Raw genomic sequence first — 27,913 nt, 5'->3', positions numbered from 1 at the left:
GACTCCGCCTACTAAGGGCTTCACGGCAACTCTACAGAATCCTATGGGTGACGTCACGGACCCTACGTCCATTTATATATACAGTCTATGGTTGGGACATATTTGGCTGTCAGGTGTTGACCAATCACGAAGCGTCATTTCTTGACTGGCAGCAAAAACAACCAATCACAGCAGTGCTTCTCTGGCTGGCTCTGTCCAATCACAAACAAGAAGTGTTCTCCCTAAAGGAATACCCTTTCCGTCCAATGTGAAATGCTGTGGTGTTTTCTGAAATGCTGTGGTGTTTTGTGAAATGCTGTAGTGTTTTGTGAAACGCTGTGGTGTTTTCTGAAATGCTGTGTTGTCTTGCACTTCAGGGCCACCGTACTAAATACTATATTGCTCGCATAAAATCCCCGGGGTTTTTTGCTTTGTATGTCGGGGGCGGGAGATTCATGTGATTGGTTGTTGGTTGTTGGTTGTTGCTCGCAAAAAATCCCCAAGCTTTCAGAGACGCCCAGCTCCAAGATTTAAAATTTATTTTAAAGCTGCTGTGTGGACGTACCTGTCCAGACAAAACAGGCTAAAACACACTTAAATGTTTGCTTTGACATGTTTTCAGTAACAGCCGTACAGTTCAGGTATTAGAGTAAAATAAGTTATAATGGTCAGGGCTCATAGTTATTATCCGACAGGCAAACACGCAGACATATCCAGGGATCCTGATGCAGAAGGAAGGATAATAAGGCAGGAAGCAGGTCTAACACACAACAAATCAAGCAGATAACTAGCAACAGCTTCAGGCTAGAACATATACAGCACAATGGAAACAAATATAGTCTCGCCAAAGGTCATCTAAAGTTGCCCTCATTTATGCTAAGGTTGTATAGCGAGAATTGAGGTCACAGTACAGGGAATTTGCACCAAATCTTTCCTGCAGGAAATTCGATTTTCAGGATGTTCAATTTTTTACTAAAACGTTATACAAAGATGCATGCTCCACATCCCACAACTGTCATAGTTAAATACTGAAGTACTGATATACTGACCTTCTTGAAATGCCGTTATTACATTCCTGCAATACCTCTTTCATGATGGTTATCATTTTCAGTTTCTGTTTAAACAGTTTTAGGGAATTCAACTGTATCGTTTTATTTCTGAGTAGGCCATTATTGGCTAGTTCTTAAATGTGATATAAAAAAACAAGCAGCAGCCAAAATCAAATCGGCAATTCTTAATTTTGTTTCAATTAATTTATTTGTCACTAGAGCAAACCATACTTACAGGTACACATCTTCATTTAGCCTGTAAATACTGATGTTTATGCATTACCGGCATCTCAATTGACTCATTTGATTATTTTATTGCCTACACACACAGACAGGGGATGTACACACACAAAGACACACGTGATAATAGAGTTGGCATGTAAACTATGGACCGCAGAGCAATTAATTCTGTATAATCAATCATTTGTCTGCAGTGAAGTACACTAGGAGTGAACCACCTCAAGAGTGGCAACAAAGGGAAAAAGGATGTTGACAAATGCACCATTTGCATTTAGAATTATGCACTTACATACATTCGAAACACTACACTTTTTTCTCAATTGTAAGATCTTCATTTATAGATCTATTTTTTATTTTACAAGGAGCCATTTATTGTTCTTTTTAAAATGCTACAGGCTAGGAAAAGCAGTGCCTTCCTTTAAAGCTCTGTTTGTGAATCATACTAGATCTGTGCTGCCCTGTCAATTCTTCAAAGCTATTTAGGGTATAACTCCAGATCTTAGATATAAAGTACATCAGTCTGTCTTTCGATTACCTCAAATTGGTTTTAAAGTGACATCAGTATGAGGCCCAATTAATTTTTAAGGTGCTCTGAGCTGTGACAAATGTTCAAGAGGACGCTGTGTTTAATTGCCAGCCGACTGTAACCACACACTGCCTGTCGTACACAGCTATAACATTCTTAGTATGGTAAGGGGGAGGGGACAGCCTGAGTACACACCAGCCCTACCATCCTGAAAATAGCAAGACCTACCTGCCAGTTAATTTTCTTTTTAAATGAAAATGAATGGATTCCAACAGCTCGCTGGAAGGTAGAAAAAAAACATTTTTTTTTTATAGCTTTCAATTGTAACATTTTAACATAAAATGATACAGTTATTTCAATCAGAAATGAATAAGTAGACAGTACAGTTGTGTATCTTTTCGCAGTGTGTGTCACTCGTCTATAAGGGTATACCAGTGAGGGACAACTCTCCCCAGACAGATACAAAATGAATCTACTTAATCTACAGTCTCCAGCCGTGATATAGCCTTTGAATTTAAATTGGAACACATTTAAAATGTCAGGATATTGCAAACATATCTGCGATTTAAATAGAAAATTACAGAGAAAACTTGTAGTGCCTGTTATACCAGGGTTTCATCAGAAAGCAACACTTCTTTAAAACAAGACCAATATGATAAGGCAGTATAAGATGAGGCCATACTTCCTGTTTATTAGAGATCTTATAGCCAGTCACTGGCATTCTAGACAAGAACAAACCACAGCAAATAGTGCCAGAGCTAACAGACGCATTTGAAATTTGAAAGCACAATAATTCTCTATCACCATCTAACTATGTCCTGCTCATTATGTAGGACAGGTACCTGCTTATTATGTCCCCAGCTGGTTCCATCACTCACTTGTTGCATGGAAATGAGTAGCAGATTGCAGCAATTTATATTTGATAAGCTATCGGTGAAAATATATATATATAATGATGGGTAAACATTCCAATTTGGCTCAGTTAAACAACGTTATTACTATTATTTGTGAAAATCAGCTGACAATAATTTGCAAACATGTTGATATTGGTCACCATCAGGAAAATGAGTGCTTCATGGAAATACACCATTAAAGTGACGTACAGAGAACATTTAAAGATTGTTCTGTGTAACTGGCATTGGTGAAAGTAATTGAAATATTTGCCTGGATTTCACGTACAGAAGTTGCTGTTGTGTGAACCATGCATGGTTACACAGCTTAAATAAGGAAAGCTATTATTACTTAATTCGTTTCTACTCTCTAGATTGAAATATAAATCATGTTAAATGGAGCTAAAATGAGAGCCCATGTTTTTTGCCTTCTTTCTTGTGGTGGTTATATTGGTGTTTGTATTGCTCTGCTGCAATGCTGACACGCTTACCACAGGGAGTAAAGAGTAACACACTAAATCAGCCATTTCACATCACCCTTCAGTTTTTTTTAGGATTAGGCCAGCTACGGATTTTCACATCACTGGGTCACTTTAATGAGGAGGGTGGCTTCCAAGCATTACATCTACATACATTAACACAGAATATTGACCTCATTTAAAGCTAATTTTGTATTATATTTTTGAAACACGGATAGATATTTTTGTTGTCTTATCGTTCTCTCTGTCTTAATACAATCTGTTTTCAGTCCAACCTTCATCCTGAATTATTCCCACTTATTCAGCACTGCCTTCTTTTGGTTAATGCTTTTTGCCATTTTCATTGTTTTGTATCCTTTTCTTCCTCCAAACTAAAAGCACCACTGCTCTGCTTGCACTTCAACCACTAATCCTCGTCACCTCCCTTCACCTCCTTCCCCTTTCCCTATAGCGTTTCTTTTCTGGAGTGTGGCTCTAAATCATACAGACATATGTAAGTCAGAACTAATCTGACATAATAATAATAATAATAATAATAATAATACATGGGACTTTTATAGCGCTTTTCATGAAACTCAAAGACGCTTTGACAGAGAATTAAGTTTGTTAATTGACTGTTTGTTAGTACTTAATGTGTCCTTCAGGGCCATCAAATCAAAGTAACGACAGATTGACATTTAGCAAGGCAGATGCGCTACACCCTCAAAACCTCAGAGGTAATCAAACTCAAACATAAAACATAATGTAAAATAACCTGGTTTAGCTTTGTAACTTAAGATGTAATGAGCAGATTCTGTCCCTTAAAGGCAACAAAGGAAATCACATTTAACCAAATTCCTTTAAAGCTACTATACAGTATACTTTTTTTTTAGGACATTTCTTCGTCACATTTCTCAAACATTTTTAACACACCTGTAAAAAGGTTAAATGAAAGTCAGATAATATCTCAGTACCTGAACGCTTACTCATACTACAGCAGAGAAAAGAGGTAACCATTATCACTGTTTAGTCCGAGGGGCCAGATATTAGTTTAGGAGTAACACAATGCATGAAAAATAAATCAAACATCTTACATTTAGTGGTTGGTGAAGAAAATAATTACAGTAGGTTGTTGGATAAAATGTTGACATTTTATGCTTTTCAAACAACCAAACCTATATTTATTTACTTTTCATTGTGTGAGTTTATTTCTTACCATTGAATAAAGTGCTGCTTTAGTCCTGCAGCTGGACATCTTAATAACTGCCATTTCAGTCCCCTTTTATCTTCAACTCCTCCACGGTGGCTCGCCAATCAAACATTCAGTTTTCTTTCAGGCTCTTACAAAAAGACCTGCGCGCTCAGAGCTCTTACGCATTTGGAAGGATAGTGCGCTTTATTGAGTGGTCCGTCTTAAATTGAATTGATGTGGGGTACGGTACAATGGTTGTTGTAGAATAGAGTAGATTTCTAAGCTCAAATGTCAGATCCTCATCATGCATTCAAAAATAGAGATATGGAGCAACCTTCCCCAGAAAAGAGGGGGAGAGAGGGATAAAGGATGAGCTGGGGGTTTCAACATTATTAGACGCTGCCTTCGCTGTAGCTGCTGTCAATATGTCAGCAGGGGTTCCTCTGAGAGGCCATTACATTACAAAGAGCACTAAGAAACATCGGGAGAGGAGTGACAGCACAAATGTCAACCCCAGGGCTTCACATGTGACTGTACATTCTTTTTTGTTCAAGTGTATTTAAGCTGAAGTCTTGCTCACACATTTTTGCATGCATCCTCAATTTGTTGTTCTAATGTACAGAGCAAAGTAAATACAATTATGTCCCCTTTCCTTATGGTTACTCATTTTCTCTCTCATTCCTATTCAGGTGTTGAAGACTTGGCAGGCAATCAGGCTGTCATTCAGCAAATAATGCAAAAAGAAAAAACGATTGCCTTCTCCCACAAGGGCAAACAATAGGTAGCTGCGGAGGTCTTCACAGCATATTGCAAGGGATTCGTGCAAAGGTGTGTGTGTGTGTGTATATGTGTTTAGAGTGGATAGAGACAAAGTAAAGGATAGATGGGAGGGGGGACCGTTTATGAGGATTCCAGGGAGAGAGGTTATGTGGTTCCAGTTTTTCTCTGTCACTCTCAGTCTCGCTGAGTGAGAAGACACCGTTCCTGTCCGACTCCTCATTACTCGGCGTGTTTCTAAATAACCTGCAGGAAAGTATTTCTGACTATCCTTGTAAGATCTGTAACTAAAGAAAAGGAGTGAAGAAACAAAGGCAACAGAAAAAAGAAGGAAAAAAGCAAATGTTCTGAACTGGGGTGAGATCGCATCGGGATATTCACAAGATCGCACATTTTATGATATTTCTGCACAGGTAAGATACTCCATCTCTATTCGCCAATTCACTGCATAAGGGGTTAAGAACATATTGATACACTTGAGGATCTCAATATTATGCTTTATGATGAATTATTTTTAAAAATGATTGACTTTTGACTGATAATTTGAATATATATATATATATATATATATATATATATCCTGCAGGTACTTTTATGTTTTTACTGATTTACTGGCAAATGTAAAAAAAAATCTCAGATTGCAATACAAATATAGCCATGATTGTGAGGAATGTTCTGATTACATAAAAGGAAACTTTTTTTAACTTAGATTGTATTCCTCTGGTGCGTGTGTCTATAATAATTTAAATTAAAGTTAAAAACATGGCAATACATCACCTTGCTTACAGGCAGTATAATAACATCTTAAGCTTTTATATATAATTGAATGTGTTGTGATTGCCAGAATTATCTAATTGAATTATTTTGAATGCAAACTATTGCCATTTCAGGTTACTCACAAGAATAATCATATGCAAGTTTTGTTATTAGCATGCAGGGGCTAGACAAACCTGAATTAAACCTTCATTAAAATGATTTGCAAATAGCAACAGTCTTAGACTTAACATGAAATAAAATAGACAAATAACACTGAAAAAGTATGAGCAGCAATTACAGAATGATACCAGCTACATGGATAGGACATGAACATGCACACTGCAGTTTCTCCCAGACATTGAATGTCAAATATTTTTCTAAATGGTGTTGGTGAATATAATTCTCTGAAAAGAAAAGTGTAACCTGCCAAAAGCTTGAGTACAGTTTTCTTTGGCATGTTTTTTTTCAGACCATTTCTTACAAAAGATGACATTTGAAAAGTAAAAAATGTCATTTCCTCTGGTAATCTGTGGCACCCAAAAAGGGGCACTGACAGAAAGTCGAGCTGAAGGCTGAACAGCAAGGCATTATAAACTCTGTTGTTAAAAAATCTAATCTTGAAGACAAGAAAGAAAGGAAAAGAATAAAGCTGCTGAAGCATTAACATGCCAACAAACTCTTGTAATACACACTCCCCCTGGTTTTTAATATAACACAGTCCTTATGTGTTTTTGTTCTACTCAGTGCACTTGTCCATATGTGTACGTCTCAAATTGTGATGGATTGTTTCTTGGCAGAGCCGATGGCTGAGTGGCTTTGACCTCTCTTAATGAAAGGGTCAGCAGAATATAATAACATTTAGCCAGCGGTTTATCATTAGCCCTGCAGACTGTGAAAAGAATAACTTGCTGTCCGCTTGCTGCAGTGTGAAATCTCCTGTACTCAATTTAAAACACCTCAAAGCACCCACAAAAACAACAGCTGTGGAGTGTGTTGTGTTGAGTGACAGAAACGTGTTATCCAAAGTTAAAAAGTGTAAAAACGATTGTCCATCATATACATCATATGAGTTAATTTTATTATACGAAATGAAAAAGTTTTAACTCCTATAATGGTTAGTATACGATGTGATTATCGATTCTGTTTAGCTTTAAGGTTAGTGGGTCTGATTGTTGTCATGGCTGACACTCAGTTCAAATGTTCAAGATGAATTTCACAAACAAGTAGGTTTTATCATCTATTCACATGGTTGATCCCAGAAAGGAATTAAAAAAAGACAAGCCCTCTAGCTACTGGAGTCATCATAACAGGAGCAGAGATGGGGAGCAGGTGGCGCAGTGAACAGTGAGAAGCTCCACACGGAGTTGAGGTGATAGGTGGTCAACAAAACAAAAGTCTTCCCCCCCAGGAGGCAGGTGTTTGTGTTCTGTGCTGCCTAAATAAATATGCATTAGGATAGGAAATGTAATTTGTTTTTTTTAACGCCATCGTGGTATCATCTTTCAGGATGAACACAGTGCGAAAGAGGGATATTTTAAGTTAATGAGAGAGTATCATTAGAAATATGCATATTAAAAAGTGTTCTGTTTGTTAAATCCATCAATAATAGGATATTAGAATTAGTTAAATATTTCCTTCATTATTTTTATTCAACAATTAAACATGGAAAACAGAAGAAAAGCCAAACTGAGAACATGCTAATATCTGTTTATTTATCCCATGATATTTCAATATATTGTGCTTGACAAAATTATATCATATCATCCAAATTCCAATCAGGCATTTTTGTCATTTTTCTTTCTTAAATTAAACCACGTTTTGGGAAGTTTTTTTCTCCTTTTTGTTGTAAGTTCCTAGGAGTGTAGACCGAGTTTGATGTCATGGTGAATTAGTTCTTGGATGGTGCAACTGACAGGAAAATTATTTATAAGATAACGGGCGTACTATTCCATTTCCGTTCTCATCTCTAGCAATAATGCCGAATAAAAATCGACCTGGCCTCCTGCATTGTCAATTAAAATAATGAATTTTCATTTCAAATAATGAGGTGCATTAAGTCATCATCACAATTGCATGGGGAACTTCAACCTCATTTGTCTAGCCTCTGCCCCCGGCTCTCGTTGGAGACGCAAAACTGATATGAAGAGCATGGGTTGGAAAATGTCATGTGGAGTCAGAGAGAGCAAATAATGAACGCATATAAAGACAGGAAAAGAGAGCAGAGAAAATAGATTTAGAGAGTCGTCTAGAGTCGTTCTTTCCTGTTTAGCATTTTGAGGGCTCTCAATTCTCATCATGCATCACAAATTAGTCTGGATGGTTTCCACAAAGGCCATGGCAACAGTGTTACTAGGCAAAGATGTGTTTCTTCTAAGCTGTCAGATAATGTAGATGCGTGAGACCAGGTGGGATCAGAAAACATATTCCTGCTGTTAATCATGGACCCGTGCATAACAAACGAGAAACCAAAGACAGAATGCAAGCTGCCAGGAGACGCCACCACTAAAGTGGAGAGTGCTGCTGAGCAGTAGAGTTACTAACAGGTTAGGATGTTCTGATATTGAATCACTGGAGTGGATCCATCCGCTAAAGATTTTTATCAACCATCTGAATTATTTATTCACCCAATGATGGGATGGGGTAACCTTGGTTGGCCTTTCACCACCTTTCTCAACAACTGTTTTTTTCGTATCAGGTTTATTGTGATTAAGGCTTCTAGTTAAAAAACAAAAACCTTAAGCAATCATTTAGTTTTAGTATTAATTATACTTATTATGATCATATACCTGCTTTTAGTGAAAAAAGGAAATGATCCGAAAGGTTTTTGTTCCATTGATAAAAGGAGAAACACACACAATGCTTTCCTGTGATTATTTATAATATAAATCGGTATGTTAGTACAACCTAATATGCTGTAAAACACATTGGTTTAAAACCTTCAATTGGCTTGAGACCTGGGAAGGCCTTGACTTACATAAATGTCATACGCACCAAACCATGTGACCGATCTTGCCCCGATCGCATCTGCATACGTTTTTTCCACTCATTTATTCGGCGTTTGGCTCTGGAGATGCCAATGTCATCCCTGTTCAGTTGGTCTACCACTTTGGTCCAGACTGAAATATCTCACCAACTATTATCTAACTATGTATGGAATCAAATGTCCATGTTAATAGAATTATTACGGCCGCGGCCTCCCCGGTCCTGTTAAAGGGCCCATGTCATGCTTTTCCGGTTATTACCCGTCCCCTTGTGTGTTATGAAGGTTTGTATGCATGTAAACGGTCTGCAGAGTCAAAAACCCTCAAAGTACACAGAAAATACCTGTCTATGCTGCCCCAAAACGCCTCGTTGGAGATTTCTCATTTTCCATTGTTTACTTCCTTGGTTTAATCGTTTATTTGGCAGGGACAGTAATGAACACTTAAAACATTCAAATGTGTTAAGCGTAACAGTGCCAGATTTAGCTTTGAGCTAATTTCCACCCACAGTTCCTCACATAAAACATTTAAGAAAATTACATTTTACAAACATAGCAAAAACAAAATACATGATATGCAAAAAGTGCAAAAGAGCAAGAGCAGCATACACAAGTATTTACCACATGGCAGTACAATATAGCAGCTACGACATATAAAGTGCAAGAAAAGATAAAAGTGCTACATAAAGTGCAAGAGGAGATACCCCTGTATTAAAGTGCATTTAGCAGTGATTGCACGTCTGTTTGTTTCTCAAGTCAACCATTATTTTAATTGACCTTTAAAGCTATTGAGAGTGGGACAATCCCATACTGTATCTCAGTTGGGAGGCTATTCCAGAACGAGCTGCCTTTAACGGAGAGGACATTTTGTCCAAAAGTGGTCCGTCTATGGTGGACTTCACAGTCTCCTCTGGTTTCTGACCTAGTGCAGCGTCCAGTGTGTTTTTTGCGGATGAATTCCCCTAAGGGAGGGTGGGGGCCAGTCCATGTAAACATTAATAACGCGTTAACGCAAAAAAAAATTAACGCCACAAATTATTTTAACGCGATTAACGCATGTGTATTTTTTTCCTCGGCCGCCCCGTAGTTTCAGAGCGTATCGACTTTAATGCCCCGGCCACACGAGGACGAAAACGGTCGTTTGCGTTACTGTTTAGTGTCAGACCGTTCGGCCACACGAGGACGACCGAATACGGCACTAAACGACTGCGGAAACGATAACGGGTCCCAAGGTGGATAGAACGGCATATGCAACACTCTGGGGGGTCCAACGGCTCCATGTGTACGGCACGCCCTATACGATCATTTTCTGATAATGATGAGGCAATAGCCCCGACTCTCCCCACCTCTGCTGCTCACCCCCGCGTCAAAGTAAACTGCACACTGAATTCAGATTATTTATCTTTCTCTCGATATGGACATAAACGCGAGTGAAGTCTAATCTGACAGGACGGAGACACCTCTCAAACTACCTAAACTAGTTATAAATATGTTTATTTTTACTGTCGGCCGGGTCACTCATTACTGGATCAGCTGCTGCATGAGACAGACACTGACGCTGTCAGAAGAGAGGGAGGAAAAAGAGAGGCTCCGTGTATTTTATTATTATATTATATAGAGTCGTTATTCATTTGTTTTAAAGCTCAATAAATAACAAAGAAGAGCTTTGACCGGCACTTTTATAATTTTGTCGGAAGATTTAAACTTTAATACACGTTGACTGGCGAAAAACTCTGCCCCGTTCTCTCGGCCCCCACCGCGGAGAATAAACAGAAGGGCAACCATGACAACCATGCTTCTTCGCTGCTTTTGTGGAGGGAGTTACAGCGCCACGTACAGGCTCCTGCATATACAGTATACTTCAGCTTCTCCAGCGGTTGGAGCTAAACGGAGCTGTCTCGTGTGAACAGACACTATCCATTGCACTTTTTTGCGTTTGAGTTAATCCTATGCGTTTAGCCGTTTTCGTCCTCGTGTGGCCGGGGTATAAAATACCATCTACAAGCTGATGCTGACAGCCCCGCTCCTGCTGCCTGCTTGTGGCAGACCACACTTCCACGCTCACCGGCAGGCACCGACTGGCCATCGGGAGGACCGGGAGGGTGTGTGTATGTGTGGCTCGAGCGAGAGAGAGACCTTACGTGTATTGTTGTTGTTAGCATCTGGTGCTAGCTAGCTGCGCTAACGGATATAAATAAGGCGCTGTTTAAATGAAAACAGAGGAGCGACATTTCGCCGACAACTGCGCCGAGCACTTGACTTTATGCAGGTAGCCAGACAGTGGGACATTGTACGAAAAGTCAGCACAGTCAGCACGGATAGTGCGCGAAACATGATTGCAGCGTCCAGGCAGCTCCCGTTCGAGCATATGCCTGGAGTTGCACATAGCTCCAACGAACACACACACACACACACACACACACACACACACACACACACACACACACACACACACACACACACACACACACACACACACACACACACACACACACACACACACACACACACACACACACACACACACACACACACACACACACACACACACACACACACACACACACACACACACACACACACACACACACACACACACACACACTTTGTGGTACATTCTACCAGAAACGTATATTATCTGTCCTGGGATTGTTACAGTGAATACAAATTATAATCCATAAAATATCTTAAAACTGATGAGATAGTTGTGTTTTGTGAGTTGTTTGTACATAGGTCTGTGATTCATTAGGGTTTCAGGTGTTTTTTAATTTATTGAAAAACACTTTTGAAAAATAGAAGTTCTTAAAAATGGCCTGTCCCCAGCCAAATTGGAGCGAGGGTTTACATTTCTTAATGAACTAAAAACTTTTATTTTAAAAACAACGTCATTAATAACACATTTAACTTGTTATCTTTTACCACAGTTCATTGAAAACATTGAATAATGCTTACATTTGACCAAAACATTGTGTTTTACAACAGTCCCCATGTTTTTGGTCAGTCCTGTCACGCTTCATAAAATACTCCTTAAAAAATGGTGTAATACACCTTTAAGAACATGATTGTGAAGGAGTTACATCATCTGACTGAGGAGGAGCTGTCCTTGAAGTGGGTAAATTCTGTCCTTGAATTTTAATATTTTAATCTTGTTTTTACACCTTTTTTTACGTGGACAAGCTAAAGCAGGGGTGGGGAACCTTTTTCCTCTCAAGGGCCATTTCAATTTTTACAATATCCTCAGAGGGCCGTACAAGTTATTGACCTCTGCTTAAAAAAACTAAAATCACAGCCCATTCATTTCATTCTGTGCAAAGAAAAAGCAACCTCTTAATCCAGATATCTCACCATGACTCGTGTATGCATGCACGTGCAGGGTGTGGCGTGACCACCAAAACAGAGAGATATGGACACAAGATGTGTGCAAATGTATTTAGTTTCCTATCCATGTGAACATGATTTAAGTGGGTGGGGGACCTAACCTCCTCTAGGGGGGTCCGGGGGGCATGCTCCCCTAGGAAGATTTTTTTTTAAATGTTGAAGTTAAAAGCATCAATCTGGTGCACTTTGAGAGCAACATTAGGAGATCTATGGACACATCTCTCAACACCCAAACACAACTGTAAACAGATTTTCTTTTAATTTATGGATATTTGACAAATCACTCCCCTTTCAAACTGTATTCTTGTTTATTAATAACTGTCATATAGTATTTTATACCTGTTTACTTTATTCTCTTATTTTTTTTATAACTATAATGATCATATAAAGATGTGCCTTTACCTCACTGGTTGTAGACAAAGCTTCTTATATTCGTTAGCATAGCTAGCTAACCAGATGCTAATGATAACAACACAGTTATTGACTGTCTGTCAGTATGACAGATGAGCAGATCGCCACTGGGCTTTCAACAAAAGACACAGACACGCAGAAACTGCGGCATGTGTATGGACTTATCGGTGCTGCTGCAATTTCTGAAGTGCTGGAGTGGCGTTCTGGTGCTCTCCGTCAGAACTGCACCCCTATCAGTCGAGTCGAGACATATACCACGTGATGACACGTTAGGCTCGTGTTGTGTTCAAGGACCCTGACCTTGGCCAGGAAAAACAGGCACTCGCTTGTTTAATTTTGTTGCGGTCTAGATTTCTTTCATTTTTTTATTTTTTGCGTGTGTTTATAAATTACCTCGAGGGCCGTACCAAATTGTCTCGCGGGCCGTATACGGCCCGGAGGTTCCCCACCCCTGAGCTAAAGGGTCAGGTGCTGTCACGTTCAAATATCCCAGAAAAGGATTATATTGTTTTTGTTTTTAAAAAATGTATTAAAGTTGACTAAAATCCCTTGCTAGCAAGCTAACTATTTTTAAGCTAACATGTTGAAATGCTGAGTAATGGCAGTTAAAATGGCCGACGGTCAGGCCCTGTTACGTCAAGCCCTGACCTGTCACGTCAGGCACTGTCACAAAACAGCCAAACACCTCAGAGACATTTTTCGTATTTCTGAGATCTCTAATATGTATTAATGAAAAACAGTATAATAGGGGACCTTTAAATACCTGTTAATATTGTAATGGGGGTTATTATCTTTAAGTAACAATGGCAGTAATTTGTTTTAATTCATGGAAATTGCAGTTTAATGGCTCAGTCAGTGCAGCTGAGAGACAGAGGCAGTGTCGGGCGCGCAAGAGAAGACATGATCTGGTACCTATTTGAGGATGTAATTTTTTTCATTCAACCGCCTCAGCCTGTGACCAGCCGTCATCATGAGATAAAAAAAGAAGTTTGGGCCAAATTGGCAAAATAGAAGATGAAAAAAAATGTCCTCGTACTTGTCATTAGCTCCAATTGAAATAATGACATGCATGCAGTGTGTTTTGGTTTTTTTCGCTTTCAAAAACAAAATGAAATTGTATTTAACTGTTACTTAATTGAAAAACATTTTTTAAGCTGACAATTAATCAATTATTAAATGAAATGAATTGTAGATTACCAATGTTATGTTGTAATAAATGTGTTTATTAAAACAATGCTTCGAGAAGTTATCAATACATTTCTATCAAATCTTATCGTGTGTCCTTAAATGATTATTACCACATCAGTCTAATATTGAATCATGATAATAATTTTAAAAAGGAAAACTTACCAAAACAAGATTTAAAAAATACAAACATACATTTTCTGAATCAATTCAATCTATTAAGTCAGTCCTGTCACAAGCTGTCATATAAACGACATAAACGCGAGTGAAGTCTAATCTGACAGGACGGAGACACCTCTCAAACTACCTAAACTAGTTATAAATATGTTTATTTTTACTGTCGGCCGGGTCACTCATTACTGGATCAGCTGCTGCATGAGACAGACACTGACGCTGTCAGAAGAGAGGGAGGAAAAAGAGAGGCTCCGTGTATTTTATTATTATATTATATAGAGTCGTTATTCATTTGTTTTAAAGCTCAATAAATAACAAAGAAGAGCTTTGACCGGCACTTTTATAATTTTGTCGGAAGATTTAAACTTTAATACACGTTGACTGGCGAAAAACTCTGCCCGGTTCTCTCGGCCCCCACCGCGGAGAATAAACAGAAGGGCAACCATGACAACCATGCTTCTTCGCTGCTTTTGTGGAGGGAGTTACAGCGCCACGTACAGGCTCCTGCATATACAGTATACTTCAGCTTCTCCAGCGGTTGGAGCTAAACGGAGCTGTCTCGTGTGAACAGACACTATCCATTGCACTTTTTTGCGTTTGAGTTAATCCTATGCGTTTAGCCGTTTTCGTCCTCGTGTGGCCGGGGTATAAAATACCATCTACAAGCTGATGCTGACAGCCCCGCTCCTGCTGCCTGCTTGTGGCAGACCACACTTCCACGCTCACCGGCAGGCACCGACTGGCCATCGGGAGGACCGGGAGGGTGTGTGTATGTGTGGCTCGAGCGAGAGAGAGACCTTACGTGTATTGTTGTTGTTAGCATCTGGTGCTAGCTAGCTGCGCTAACGGATATAAATAAGGCGCTGTTTAAATGAAAACAGAGGAGCGACATTTCGCCGACAACTGCGCCGAGCACTTGACTTTATGCAGGTAGCCAGACAGTGGGACATTGTACGAAAAGTCAGCACAGTCAGCACGGATAGTGCGCGAAACATGATTGCAGCGTCCAGGCAGCTCCCGTTCGAGCATATGCCTGGAGTTGCACATAGCTCCAACGAACACACACACACACACACACACACACACACACACACACACACACACACACACACACACACACACACACACACACACACACACACACACACACACACACACACACACACACACACACACACACACACACACACACACACACACACACACTTTGTGGTACATTCTACCAGAAACGTATATTATCTGTCCTGGGATTGTTACAGTGAATACAAATTATAATCCATAAAATATCTTAAAACTGATGAGATAGTTGTGTTTTGTGAGTTGTTTGTACATAGGTCTGTGATTCATTAGGGTTTCAGGTGTTTTTTAATTTATTGAAAAACACTTTTGAAAAATAGAAGTTCTTAAAAATGGCCTGTCCCCAGCCAAATTGGAGCGAGGGTTTACATTTCTTAATGAACTAAAAACTTTTATTTTAAAAACAACGTCATTAATAACACATTTAACTTGTTATCTTTTACCACAGTTCATTGAAAACATTGAATAATGCTTACATTTGACCAAAACATTGTGTTTTACAACAGTCCCCATGTTTTGGTCAGTCCTGTCACGCTTCATAAAATACTCCTTAAAAAATGGTGTAATACACCTTTAAGAACATGATTGTGAAGGAGTTACATCATCTGACTGAGGAGGAGCTGTCCTTGAAGTGGGTAAATTCTGTCCTTGAATTTTAATATTTTAATCTTGTTTTTACACCTTTTTTTACGTGGACAAGCTAAAGCAGGGGTGGGGAACCTTTTTCCTCTCAAGGGCCATTTCAATTTTTACAATATCCTCAGAGGGCCGTACAAGTTATTGACCTCTGCTTAAAAAAACTAAAATCACAGCCCATTCATTTCATTCTGTGCAAAGAAAAAGCAACCTCTTAATCCAGATATCTCACCATGACTCGTGTATGCATGCACGTGCAGGGTGTGGCGTGACCACCAAAACAGAGAGATATGGACACAAGATGTGTGCAAATGTATTTAGTTTCCTATCCATGTGAACATGATTTAAGTGGGTGGGGGACCTAACCTCCTCTAGGGGGGTCCGGGGGGCATGCTCCCCTAGGAAGATTTTTTTTTAAATGTTGAAGTTAAAAGCATCAATCTGGTGCACTTTGAGAGCAACATTAGGAGATCTATGGACACATCTCTCAACACCCAAACACAACTGTAAACAGATTTTCTTTTAATTTATGGATATTTGACAAATCACTCCCCTTTCAAACTGTATTCTTGTTTATTAATAACTGTCATATAGTATTTTATACCTGTTTACTTTATTCTCTTATTTTTTTTATAACTATAATGATCATATAAAGATGTGCCTTTACCTCACTGGTTGTAGACAAAGCTTCTTATATTCGTTAGCATAGCTAGCTAACCAGATGCTAATGATAACAACACAGTTATTGACTGTCTGTCAGTATGACAGATGAGCAGATCGCCACTGGGCTTTCAACAAAAGACACAGACACGCAGAAACTGCGGCATGTGTATGGACTTATCGGTGCTGCAATTTCTGAAGTGCTGGAGTGGCGTTCTGGTGCTCTCCGTCAGAACTGCACCCCTATCAGTCGAGTCGAGACATATACCACGTGATGACACGTTAGGCTCGTGTTGTGTTCAAGGACCCTGACCTTGGCCAGGAAAAACAGGCACTCGCTTGTTTAATTTTGTTGCGGTCTAGATTTCTTTCATTTTTTTATTTTTTGCGTGTGTTTATAAATTACCTCGAGGGCCGTACCAAATTGTCTCGCGGGCCGTATACGGCCCGGAGGTTCCCCACCCCTGAGCTAAAGGGTCAGGTGCTGTCACGTTCAAATATCCCAGAAAAGGATTATATTGTTTTTGTTTTTAAAAATGTATTAAAGTTGACTAAAATCCCTTGCTAGCAAGCTAACTATTTTTAAGCTAACATGTTGAAATGCTGAGTAATGGCAGTTAAAATGGCCGACGGTCAGGCCCTGTTACGTCAAGCCCTGACCTGTCACGTCAGGCACTGTCACAAAACAGCCAAACACCTCAGAGACATTTTTCGTATTTCTGAGATCTCTAATATGTATTAATGAAAAACAGTATAATAGGGGACCTTTAAATACCTGTTAATATTGTAATGGGGGTTATTATCTTTAAGTAACAATGGCAGTAATTTGTTTTAATTCATGGAAATTGCAGTTTAATGGCTCAGTCAGTGCAGCTGAGAGACAGAGGCAGTGTCGGGCGCGCAAGAGAAGACATGATCTGGTACCTATTTGAGGATGTAATTTTTTTCATTCAACCGCCTCAGCCTGTGACCAGCCGTCATCATGAGATAAAAAAAGAAGTTTGGGCCAAATTGGCAAAATAGAAGATGAAAAAAAATGTCCTCGTACTTGTCATTAGCTCCAATTGAAATAATGACATGCATGCAGTGTGTTTTGGTTTTTTTCGCTTTCAAAAACAAAATGAAATTGTATTTAACTGTTACTTAATTGAAAAACATTTTTTAAGCTGACAATTAATCAATTATTAAATGAAATGAATTGTAGATTACCAATGTTATGTTGTAATAAATGTGTTTATTAAAACAATGCTTCGAGAAGTTATCAATACATTTCTATCAAATCTTATCGTGTGTCCTTAAATGATTATTACCACATCAGTCTAATATTGAATCATGATAATAATTTTAAAAAGGAAAACTTACCAAAACAAGATTTAAAAAATACAAACATACATTTTCTGAATCAATTCAATCTATTAAGTCAGTCCTGTCACAAGCTGTCATATAAACGACATAAACGCGAGTGAAGTCTAATCTGACAGGACGGAGACACCTCTCAAACTACCTAAACTAGTTATAAATATGTTTATTTTTACTGTCGGCCGGGTCACTCATTACTGGATCAGCTGCTGCATGAGACAGACACTGACGCTGTCAGAAGAGAGGGAGGAAAAAGAGAGGCTCCGTGTATTTTATTATTATATTATATAGAGTCGTTATTCATTTGTTTTAAAGCTCAATAAATAACAAAGAAGAGCTTTGACCGGCACTTTTATAATTTTGTCGGAAGATTTAAACTTTAATACACGTTGACTGGCGAAAAACTCTGCCCGGTTCTCTCGGCCCCCACCGCGGAGAATAAACAGAAGGGCAACCATGACAACCATGCTTCTTCGCTGCTTTTGTGGAGGGAGTTACAGCGCCACGTACAGGCTCCTGCATATACAGTATACTTCAGCTTCTCCAGCGGTTGGAGCTAAACGGAGCTGTCTCGTGTGAACAGACACTATCCATTGCACTTTTTTGCGTTTGAGTTAATCCTATGCGTTTAGCCGTTTTCGTCCTCGTGTGGCCGGGGTATAAAATACCATCTACAAGCTGATGCTGACAGCCCCGCTCCTGCTGCCTGCTTGTGGCAGACCACACTTCCACGCTCACCGGCAGGCACCGACTGGCCATCGGGAGGACCGGGAGGGTGTGTGTATGTGTGGCTCGAGCGAGAGAGAGACCTTACGTGTATTGTTGTTGTTAGCATCTGGTGCTAGCTAGCTGCGCTAACGGATATAAATAAGGCGCTGTTTAAATGAAAACAGAGGAGCGACATTTCGCCGACAACTGCGCCGAGCACTTGACTTTATGCAGGTAGCCAGACAGTGGGACATTGTACGAAAAGTCAGCACAGTCAGCACGGATAGTGCGCGAAACATGATTGCAGCGTCCAGGCAGCTCCCGTTCGAGCATATGCCTGGAGTTGCACATAGCTCCAACGAACACACACACACACACACACACACACACACACACACACACACACACACACACACACACACACACACACACACACACACACACACACACACACACACACACACACACACACACACACACACACACACACACACACACACACACACACACACACACTTTGTGGTACATTCTACCAGAAACGTATATTATCTGTCCTGGGATTGTTACAGTGAATACAAATTATAATCCATAAAATATCTTAAAACTGATGAGATAGTTGTGTTTTGTGAGTTGTTTGTACATAGGTCTGTGATTCATTAGGGTTTCAGGTGTTTTTTAATTTATTGAAAAACACTTTTGAAAAATAGAAGTTCTTAAAAATGGCCTGTCCCCAGCCAAATTGGAGCGAGGGTTTACATTTCTTAATGAACTAAAAACTTTTATTTTAAAAACAACGTCATTAATAACACATTTAACTTGTTATCTTTTACCACAGTTCATTGAAAACATTGAATAATGCTTACATTTGACCAAAACATTGTGTTTTACAACAGTCCCCATGTTTTTGGTCAGTCCTGTCACGCTTCATAAAATACTCCTTAAAAAATGGTGTAATACACCTTTAAGAACATGATTGTGAAGGAGTTACATCATCTGACTGAGGAGGAGCTGTCCTTGAAGTGGGTAAATTCTGTCCTTGAATTTTAATATTTTAATCTTGTTTTTACACCTTTTTTTACGTGGACAAGCTAAAGCAGGGGTGGGGAACCTTTTTCCTCTCAAGGGCCATTTCAATTTTTACAATATCCTCAGAGGGCCGTACAAGTTATTGACCTCTGCTTAAAAAAACTAAAATCACAGCCCATTCATTTCATTCTGTGCAAAGAAAAAGCAACCTCTTAATCCAGATATCTCACCATGACTCGTGTATGCATGCACGTGCAGGGTGTGGCGTGACCACCAAAACAGAGAGATATGGACACAAGATGTGTGCAAATGTATTTAGTTTCCTATCCATGTGAACATGATTTAAGTGGGTGGGGGACCTAACCTCCTCTAGGGGGGTCCGGGGGGCATGCTCCCCTGGGAAGATTTTTTTTTAAATGTTGAAGTTAAAAGCATCAATCTGGTGCACTTTGAGAGCAACATTAGGAGATCTATGGACACATCTCTCAACACCCAAACACAACTGTAAACAGATTTTCTTTTAATTTATGGATATTTGACAAATCACTCCCCTTTCAAACTGTATTCTTGTTTATTAATAACTGTCATATAGTATTTTATACCTGTTTACTTTATTCTCTTATTTTTTTTATAACTATAATGATCATATAAAGATGTGCCTTTACCTCACTGGTTGTAGACAAAGCTTCTTATATTCGTTAGCATAGCTAGCTAACCAGATGCTAATGATAACAACACAGTTATTGACTGTCTGTCAGTATGACAGATGAGCAGATCGCCACTGGGCTTTCAACAAAAGACACAGACACGCAGAAACTGCGGCATGTGTATGGACTTATCGGTGCTGCAATTTCTGAAGTGCTGGAGTGGCGTTCTGGTGCTCTCCGTCAGAACTGCACCCCTATCAGTCGAGTCGAGACATATACCACGTGATGACACGTTAGGCTCGTGTTGTGTTCAAGGACCCTGACCTTGGCCAGGAAAAACAGGCACTCGCTTGTTTAATTTTGTTGCGGTCTAGATTTCTTTCATTTTTTTATTTTTTGCGTGTGTTTATAAATTACCTCGAGGGCCGTACCAAATTGTCTCGCGGGCCGTATACGGCCCGGAGGTTCCCCACCCCTGAGCTAAAGGGTCAGGTGCTGTCACGTTCAAATATCCCAGAAAAGGATTATATTGTTTTTGTTTTTAAAAAATGTATTAAAGTTGACTAAAATCCCTTGCTAGCAAGCTAACTATTTTTAAGCTAACATGTTGAAATGCTGAGTAATGGCAGTTAAAATGGCCGACGGTCAGGCCCTGTTACGTCAAGCCCTGACCTGTCACGTCAGGCACTGTCACAAAACAGCCAAACACCTCAGAGACATTTTTCGTATTTCTGAGATCTCTAATATGTATTAATGAAAAACAGTATAATAGGGGACCTTTAAATACCTGTTAATATTGTAATGGGGGTTATTATCTTTAAGTAACAATGGCAGTAATTTGTTTTAATTCATGGAAATTGCAGTTTAATGGCTCAGTCAGTGCAGCTGAGAGACAGAGGCAGTGTCGGGCGCGCAAGAGAAGACATGATCTGGTACCTATTTGAGGATGTAATTTTTTTCATTCAACCGCCTCAGCCTGTGACCAGCCGTCATCATGAGATAAAAAAGAAGTTTGGGCCAAATTGGCAAAATAGAAGATGAAAAAAAATGTCCTCGTACTTGTCATTAGCTCCAATTGAAATAATGACATGCATGCAGTGTGTTTTGGTTTTTTTCGCTTTCAAAAACAAAATGAAATTGTATTTAACTGTTACTTAATTGAAAAACATTTTTTAAGCTGACAATTAATCAATTATTAAATGAAATGAATTGTAGATTACCAATGTTATGTTGTAATAAATGTGTTTATTAAAACAATGCTTCGAGAAGTTATCAATACATTTCTATCAAATCTTATCGTGTGTCCTTAAATGATTATTACCACATCAGTCTAATATTGAATCATGATAATAATTTTAAAAAGGAAAACTTACCAAAACAAGATTTAAAAAATACAAACATACATTTTCTGAATCAATTCAATCTATTAAGTCAGTCCTGTCACAAGCTGTCAACCCTGTCACGACAGGTGTCAGTCCTGTCACACAGGAAATTATAATACAGAAATTGACTATTTATTTATTTTTTAAGTTAAATAACCTCTACAATTGTGAGCTTGGAGGTGGGGGATCATATCCACATCAGCTGTTTAGAAAAAGAATTGGTGTAAAAGTATTTTCTTTACAACACTATGACTACCTGGTGATTATTCTTTCCTTACCGTCCACTACAGTTAACTGATAGGTTGCTAAGAATTCTTAAAAGGATTAAAAAAACATTTTAGATACAATCAGGGACATGTGATCAATGGGAAAATGTTATTTGTATTAAAAAATATATTGGGAAACCATTCTACCGTACTCACATTTGTCTGTGACAGGGCCTGACATCTTAACGGCCCGTCCACACAGCGGCGTGCGTTGACGCTTCCCCATTCACTTTGAATGGGGTGACGTCACTTTTAGCCGAAATGCATCGTGGGAAGCGACGTGGAGCGTAGCTGGCGTGGCTCGCTGCAAAAGTTGAGCAATGTTCAACTTTTGACGCCTAGGCGAGGCGTCAGCCAATCGAATCATATGCCAGTACAAGCTCTAGCCAATCAAACCGCTGCTTGTGTGTCAGGGGCGGGAGATTCATGTGATTGGTTGTTGGTCGAGTTTCAGACACGCTCGCCGGCAAGCGTCAGCGCACGCCGCTGTGTGGACGGGCCGTAAGGGTGAAACTCATTTAAAAATGGATTTTATTCAAAAATAAAAACATGCTGAGATGGGACAGTGTTCCTAACAGTTTAACATGTTCTCCATATGACCTGTTATTGAAATTGAAATAAATAAATAATTTTTCTTCAGTATATTTAGAAATATACATTTCTGGTAGAATGACTCTTGTATTGTATTATTGAATGAGAGAGGTTCCAGGTTGAATTGAGGCGAATATTTGTAATGTTCAGAGGTTGTTGTGTTTAATATTCATGAGAATATTTGTCATTGTTCAAATGTTAATAAACATTTACATAAAGCATATGTGTCCACTCATATGTTGATAAAAGTATTAAAAACTTGAAAAATATTCCTCTAAGGTACATTTAGAACAGATAAAAAATGTGCGATTAATCGCGATTAACTATGGACAATCATGCGATTAAATATTTTAATCGACTCACAACTTTTAAAATACTTTAAATTGTCAACATTTAAGAAATTGACACCCAGAGGCCTCTGGGTGTCACGTCACAATTTCTTGAGTTTTGACACCCTCTGCCAGCAGAATATATATATATATACTGTTGGAAGCTCAGGTTCAGTTCAAAACTGTATCCAGTCATGCCAACGAGGTATGTGTCCTGTATTCATACTTGCCAACCCTCCCGATTTCATTGCCCTCTCCCGGTTTCCTCCCGGGGTCATATTTCTCCCGATTTCTGACAAAATCAGATTTACTCAGGACTGTTTCCACTCTGACACAGCTACACCATTGTTTGGTTTCCATGGTAGCGCGTCTCTTTAGCAGCGCGCGCAACTGAAAGTCTGAGAGGGTGAGGAAGATAGTCACAGAAAACTGAACAAATTGCTCACTCCTTTCCTGGTCCAGCCCACACATATGCTCCATCAAGGAAGGTGCTACTACAGGCAGCAAGGCAGTGCACAACTACAATGAGCATGAGCATTAATCTAATACAGCTCCGGCGATCCACTAGCACCCCCCCCCCCCGCGGTGGTTCTGAAATGCTCCCGATTTCTGAGGTCTCAAGGTTGGCAAGTATGCCTGTATTGTGAAGAGAAATCTTCAATGCATGCCTTACCGAGGGCAGAACCACGACGAAGTCAGTGGTTGAAATTTATTTTTAACACTGTTCCTTCAGATGTTCGAGCCGGTATTTTACTGTGTGCGCAGCATTTCACGGAGCAAAGCTTCACAAACCTTTCAGCGATTCATGGCGGATATGTACAGCGTAGGGCACTGAAGAACGATGCTGTTCCTACTTTGTTCGGACCAGCGGGTGATTCGGGTACACAATCTGTAAGTATTCATTGTTGTTTTGGTATTTATGATGTTTAAAACAAACAAGGTATCGCCCACGACTGTTTAAATGGGTAAACGTTTTTCGGCATGTTAAGCCATTGACCTTTATATATACAGTCTATGCCATTGACACAGTGCTAACTGGGCTAACTAATGCCCCGGCCACACGAGGACGAAAACGGCTAAACGCATAGGATTAACGCAAACGCAATCGCAAAAAAGCTTCCGTCCACACGCAATAGTCATCCGGATAGTGTCTGTCCACACTCCACAGAGACAGCTCCGTTGAGCTCCAACCGCTGGAGAAGCTGCAGTACATATGCAGGAGCCTGTACGTGGCGCTGTAACTTCCTCCACAAAAGCAGCGAAGAAGCATGGTTGTCATGGTTGTCATGGTTGCCCTTCTGTTTATTCTCCGCGGTGGGGGCCGAGCATGGTGCCGAGGGAACCGGGCAGAGTTTTTCGCCAGTCAAAGTGTATTAAAGTTTAAATCTTAAATTATAAAAGTCCCGGTCAAAGGTGTTCTTTGTTATTTATTGAGCTTTAAAACAAATGAATAACGACTCTATATAATATAATAATAAAATACACGGAGCCTCTCTTTTTCCTCCCTCTCTTTGGACAGCGCCAGTGTCTGTTTCATGCAGCAGCTGATCCAGTAATGAGTGACCCGGCCGACAGTAAAAATAAACATATTTATAACTAGTTTAGGTAGTTTGAGAGGTGTCTCCGTCCTGTCAGATTATACTTCACCAGCGTTTAGGTCCATATCGAGAGAAAAATAAATAATCTGAATTCAGTGTGCAGTTTACTTTGACGCGGGGGTGAGCAGCAGAGGTGGGGAGAGGCGGGGCTATTGCCTCATCATTATCGGAAAATTATCGTATTCTTTCACACACACATACGGGTTTTGGGCCGAGGGCGACACCGTACTTCCGGTATGCGCCATTTCACGCGAGGTGCAAGCAGAATATCATAGTCTATTGCCTTAATCAATATAGTCAACTCTAAAATACCACATATATGCAATGGCATGATAATATTATTGTGACAAGTTGGGTATTCACCTGGTGTTTCCAGAAATTAGACGTCGATGCAGCCAAAATCGACGAAGGCCACTTTCGTTTTTCCATACATCTGCAGGCAGTCTGGGAGGGCAATCCGACAACCCACACAGCTCTAGTTTACGCTGGTAACGACCTAGAGCACACCCCTCAAGTCCAGAGATGTAATCCGAAGACATGCAGCGAATTCTTCGGTCGTTAATTCAGAAAAAAAAACTAGTGCGCTCTGCCTGGCTACGTTAGCTTTATATTTGCACCTCCAGGATATTTGCACCTCCAGGAAAATGGCGTATTTATATATATATTAGGGCTGTCAGTCGATTAAAATATTTAATCGCGATTAATCGCATGATTGTCCATATTTAATCGCGATTAATCGCACATTTTTGATCTGTTCTAAATGTACCTTAGAGGAATATTTTTCAAGTTTGTAATACTCTTATCAACATATGAGTGGACAAATATGCTTTATGCTAATGTTTATTATCATTTGAACAATGACAAATATTCTCATGAATATTAAACACAACCTCTGAACATTACAAATATTCGCCTCAATTCAACCTGGAACCTCTCTCATACAATACAAAGTGTGTGTGTGTGTGTGTGTGTGTGTGTGTGTGCGTGTGCGTGCGTGTGTGTGTGTGTGTGTTGGATCGTTGGAGCTATGTGCAACTCAAGGCATATGCTCGAACGGGAGCTGCCTGGACGCTGCAATCATGTTGCGCGCACTGAGTGTGCTTACTTTTTGTACAATGTCCCACTGTCTGGCTTCCTGCATCAAGTCAAGTGCTCGGCGCAGTTGTGTGGATAGAGCGCTCCTCTGTTTTCATTTAAACAGCTCCTTATATCCGTTAGCGCACCAGATGCTAACAACAACAATGCACGTAAGGTCTCTCTCTCGCTCGCTCGGGCCACACATACACACACCCTCCCGGTCCTCCCGATGGCCAGTCGGTGCCTGCCGGTGAGCGTGGAAGTGTGGTCTGCCACAAGCGGGCGGCAGGAGCGGGGCTGTCAGCATCAGCTTGTAGATGGTATTTTAAACTCGATGCGCTCTGAAACTACGGGGCGGCCGAGGACAAAAAATACACATGCGTTAATCGCGTTAAAATAATTAGTGGCGTTATTTTTTTTTTTGCTATTAACGCGTTAACTTGACAGCCCTAATATATATATATATGGCGCGCATTGCATTGTGGGTAGCTCGTGACGTCACTGTGTGTGAAAGAATATCAACTCCAATGTGAGCAGATGGCCTTACATGTATTTCATAGCAGGAGAATGTCTGCATTCACACACAAAATACTTATAGACAGTATACTCCGGGTGATTTGCCGTTCGGTCAGTCGCGAAACTTAATTACATTATAGTTGGCGTAACGGCGTTCCTAGTGTGTATGCTACCGAGCTAAAAAAGAAGGCTACCAAGAGCTAGACATGAGTTGGGAACACATTAGGATTTTTTGAGACGAGTGAGACCTGCGCTAGCTATGTCAATAAACCTTTGAAAATCTTGAAATCTTGAAAGGGATGTGCAAAATAGCCATAATATACAGTCTTTAATGAACTATTAGTAGAGAATAACGAGTAATGAATATACTTTATTACTCGTTTCCATTCATGTCAATTGCAGATAAATGTTTAGTCTTCTCAAGCACCAACTATCAAATATCTCGCCTGATTGTTGGCACTTGACAATCACCTTACCTGAATTTTACTCAGGTGTAACTAAAGTCTGATTTAAGGGTTGTTTATATTTCACATCATTAATCAGAATCTGCAAAGTAACTCAAATAAGTGTAGTGGAGTAAAAATACCAGGTTAACCTCTGAATTGTAGTGGAGTAGAATTACAAAGTAACAATGAGCTGTCATGTGGGTATATATTAATGCTGCGCATTATGGACACAAGCGATTTTCACCCATTTATTAATTATATGTTTTACATTTGATAACACCAATGTGTTTAATAATGGCAACTTCTAATTGTGGGAAAAAGGAAAACGTTCAGGAGAGACCTCCCATAGAACATTTTGCAAAACACAATAGCCAGCATGTAGTTCTGGGGGGGCGTTCGATTCCAGTTTTGGATAGTCTGGCATGGTTTCGTTCCATTTCAAACAGCTGTTTGACGCTCGTAGCTTGAAGATGAATCACGGGGACTGTAGTCCTAAACGATAGCTGGGGATTATGGGTAGTGTTGTGTCTTCAACCATCCTAAACTCCTAGAGGCCGGTTATTTTTATTTTGAAATTCAGTTCCTGACGGACGCCAAAAAAGCCAGAGATTATGGAATTAAACCAATAAATAAATAAATGCAAGGATAATTGTGTGTTATTGGTGAGTAAATAACAGTGTGTTATTTTGAAAAGAATAACAAAGGAAAAAAAGATTTAAAAAATACAGATTTCAGTATTCAGAGGCTCTGAGCCCCATTTATTTTCCTCACAGACGGCAACACAAATCCGAAATTATACGATTTAAAATAAAAGCAATAATTGTGGCTTGATATTGAGTAAGAACATGTTTTTATGAACCACACAGCTTCCGGTCTTCCACGACCCGACCGGAGAAAAAGACGTGCTGCAGGCACGAAACACATTACCAGTAGAAATACATTGCTTTTAAAATCGTGCTGTGCAACATGAAAAAAAGGGGGAAATTGTGTTGGTGAACACGAATCAATAGATTAAAAATCGTGTTGGTGAACACGAAATGCCATGAGACTGGGTTGAACCTATAGGAAGGTAAGATATTTGTAACAACACGTTTAGCAATTAAACCAACTATGGCAAGGTTTACAAAATAGACATTCAATTACTAAGGAAGAAATAAAAGGGCATATTATAGTCTATTGACAAATATGTATGGTGTATATCTTGGCATATAATGTTGTGTTCTACTGTTGGTGTTTTCAGCTAGCTGGCTACATAATGTTGTAACTGTCAGCTAGGCTACCTTTCTAATTTATTAGAACCCACTTCGGTAGGCATAATGGCGCAATTTCCACAAGTGCACCTAAATAACAACAGTTGTAGGTACAGTTTGGTTAGTTAGCGGACAAACTTGTTACTGTGATGTAGATAAATGATGCAGTTCTAACATCTGAAATGTAAGATCTATTTTAGTAGACCTCAACAATGGAATTATGATCAGTAGAAATGGCCATGACATGGGCCCTTTAAAAAATGTGGGATGAGGTAATCCCCTTCGTTTTGTTTGCAGCTCGTGAGGCTGTTCAGGAATCGTTAGGATTCAGTCCTGCAGAGTTCGTTTTC

At 39.7% G+C, this 27,913-nt stretch overlaps 1 protein-coding gene across 1 annotated transcript in view; it reads left to right on the top strand.

The window, feature by feature from the left end:
• The first annotated feature begins 5,448 nt into the window (after window positions 1-5,448).
• The window catches only part of LOC117457798 (prolactin-releasing peptide receptor), a 62,220-nt gene continuing 39,755 nt past the window's right edge, over window positions 5,449-27,913 (top strand). The window contains exon 1 of the mRNA XM_034098030.2: window positions 5,449-5,524. Within this exon, the coding sequence (XP_033953921.1) occupies window positions 5,508-5,524 (17 nt within the window). The 5' untranslated portion in view covers window positions 5,449-5,507. The remainder of the gene's footprint in view (window positions 5,525-27,913) is intronic.

This window comes from Pseudochaenichthys georgianus, chromosome 13 (genome assembly GCF_902827115.2).
Source record: "Pseudochaenichthys georgianus chromosome 13, fPseGeo1.2, whole genome shotgun sequence".
In the NCBI taxonomy this organism is placed as follows: domain Eukaryota; kingdom Metazoa; phylum Chordata; class Actinopteri; order Perciformes; family Channichthyidae; genus Pseudochaenichthys; species Pseudochaenichthys georgianus.
The sequence above is the reverse complement of the archived record's forward strand: the minus strand, read 5'-3'. Positions and strand labels throughout refer to the sequence as shown.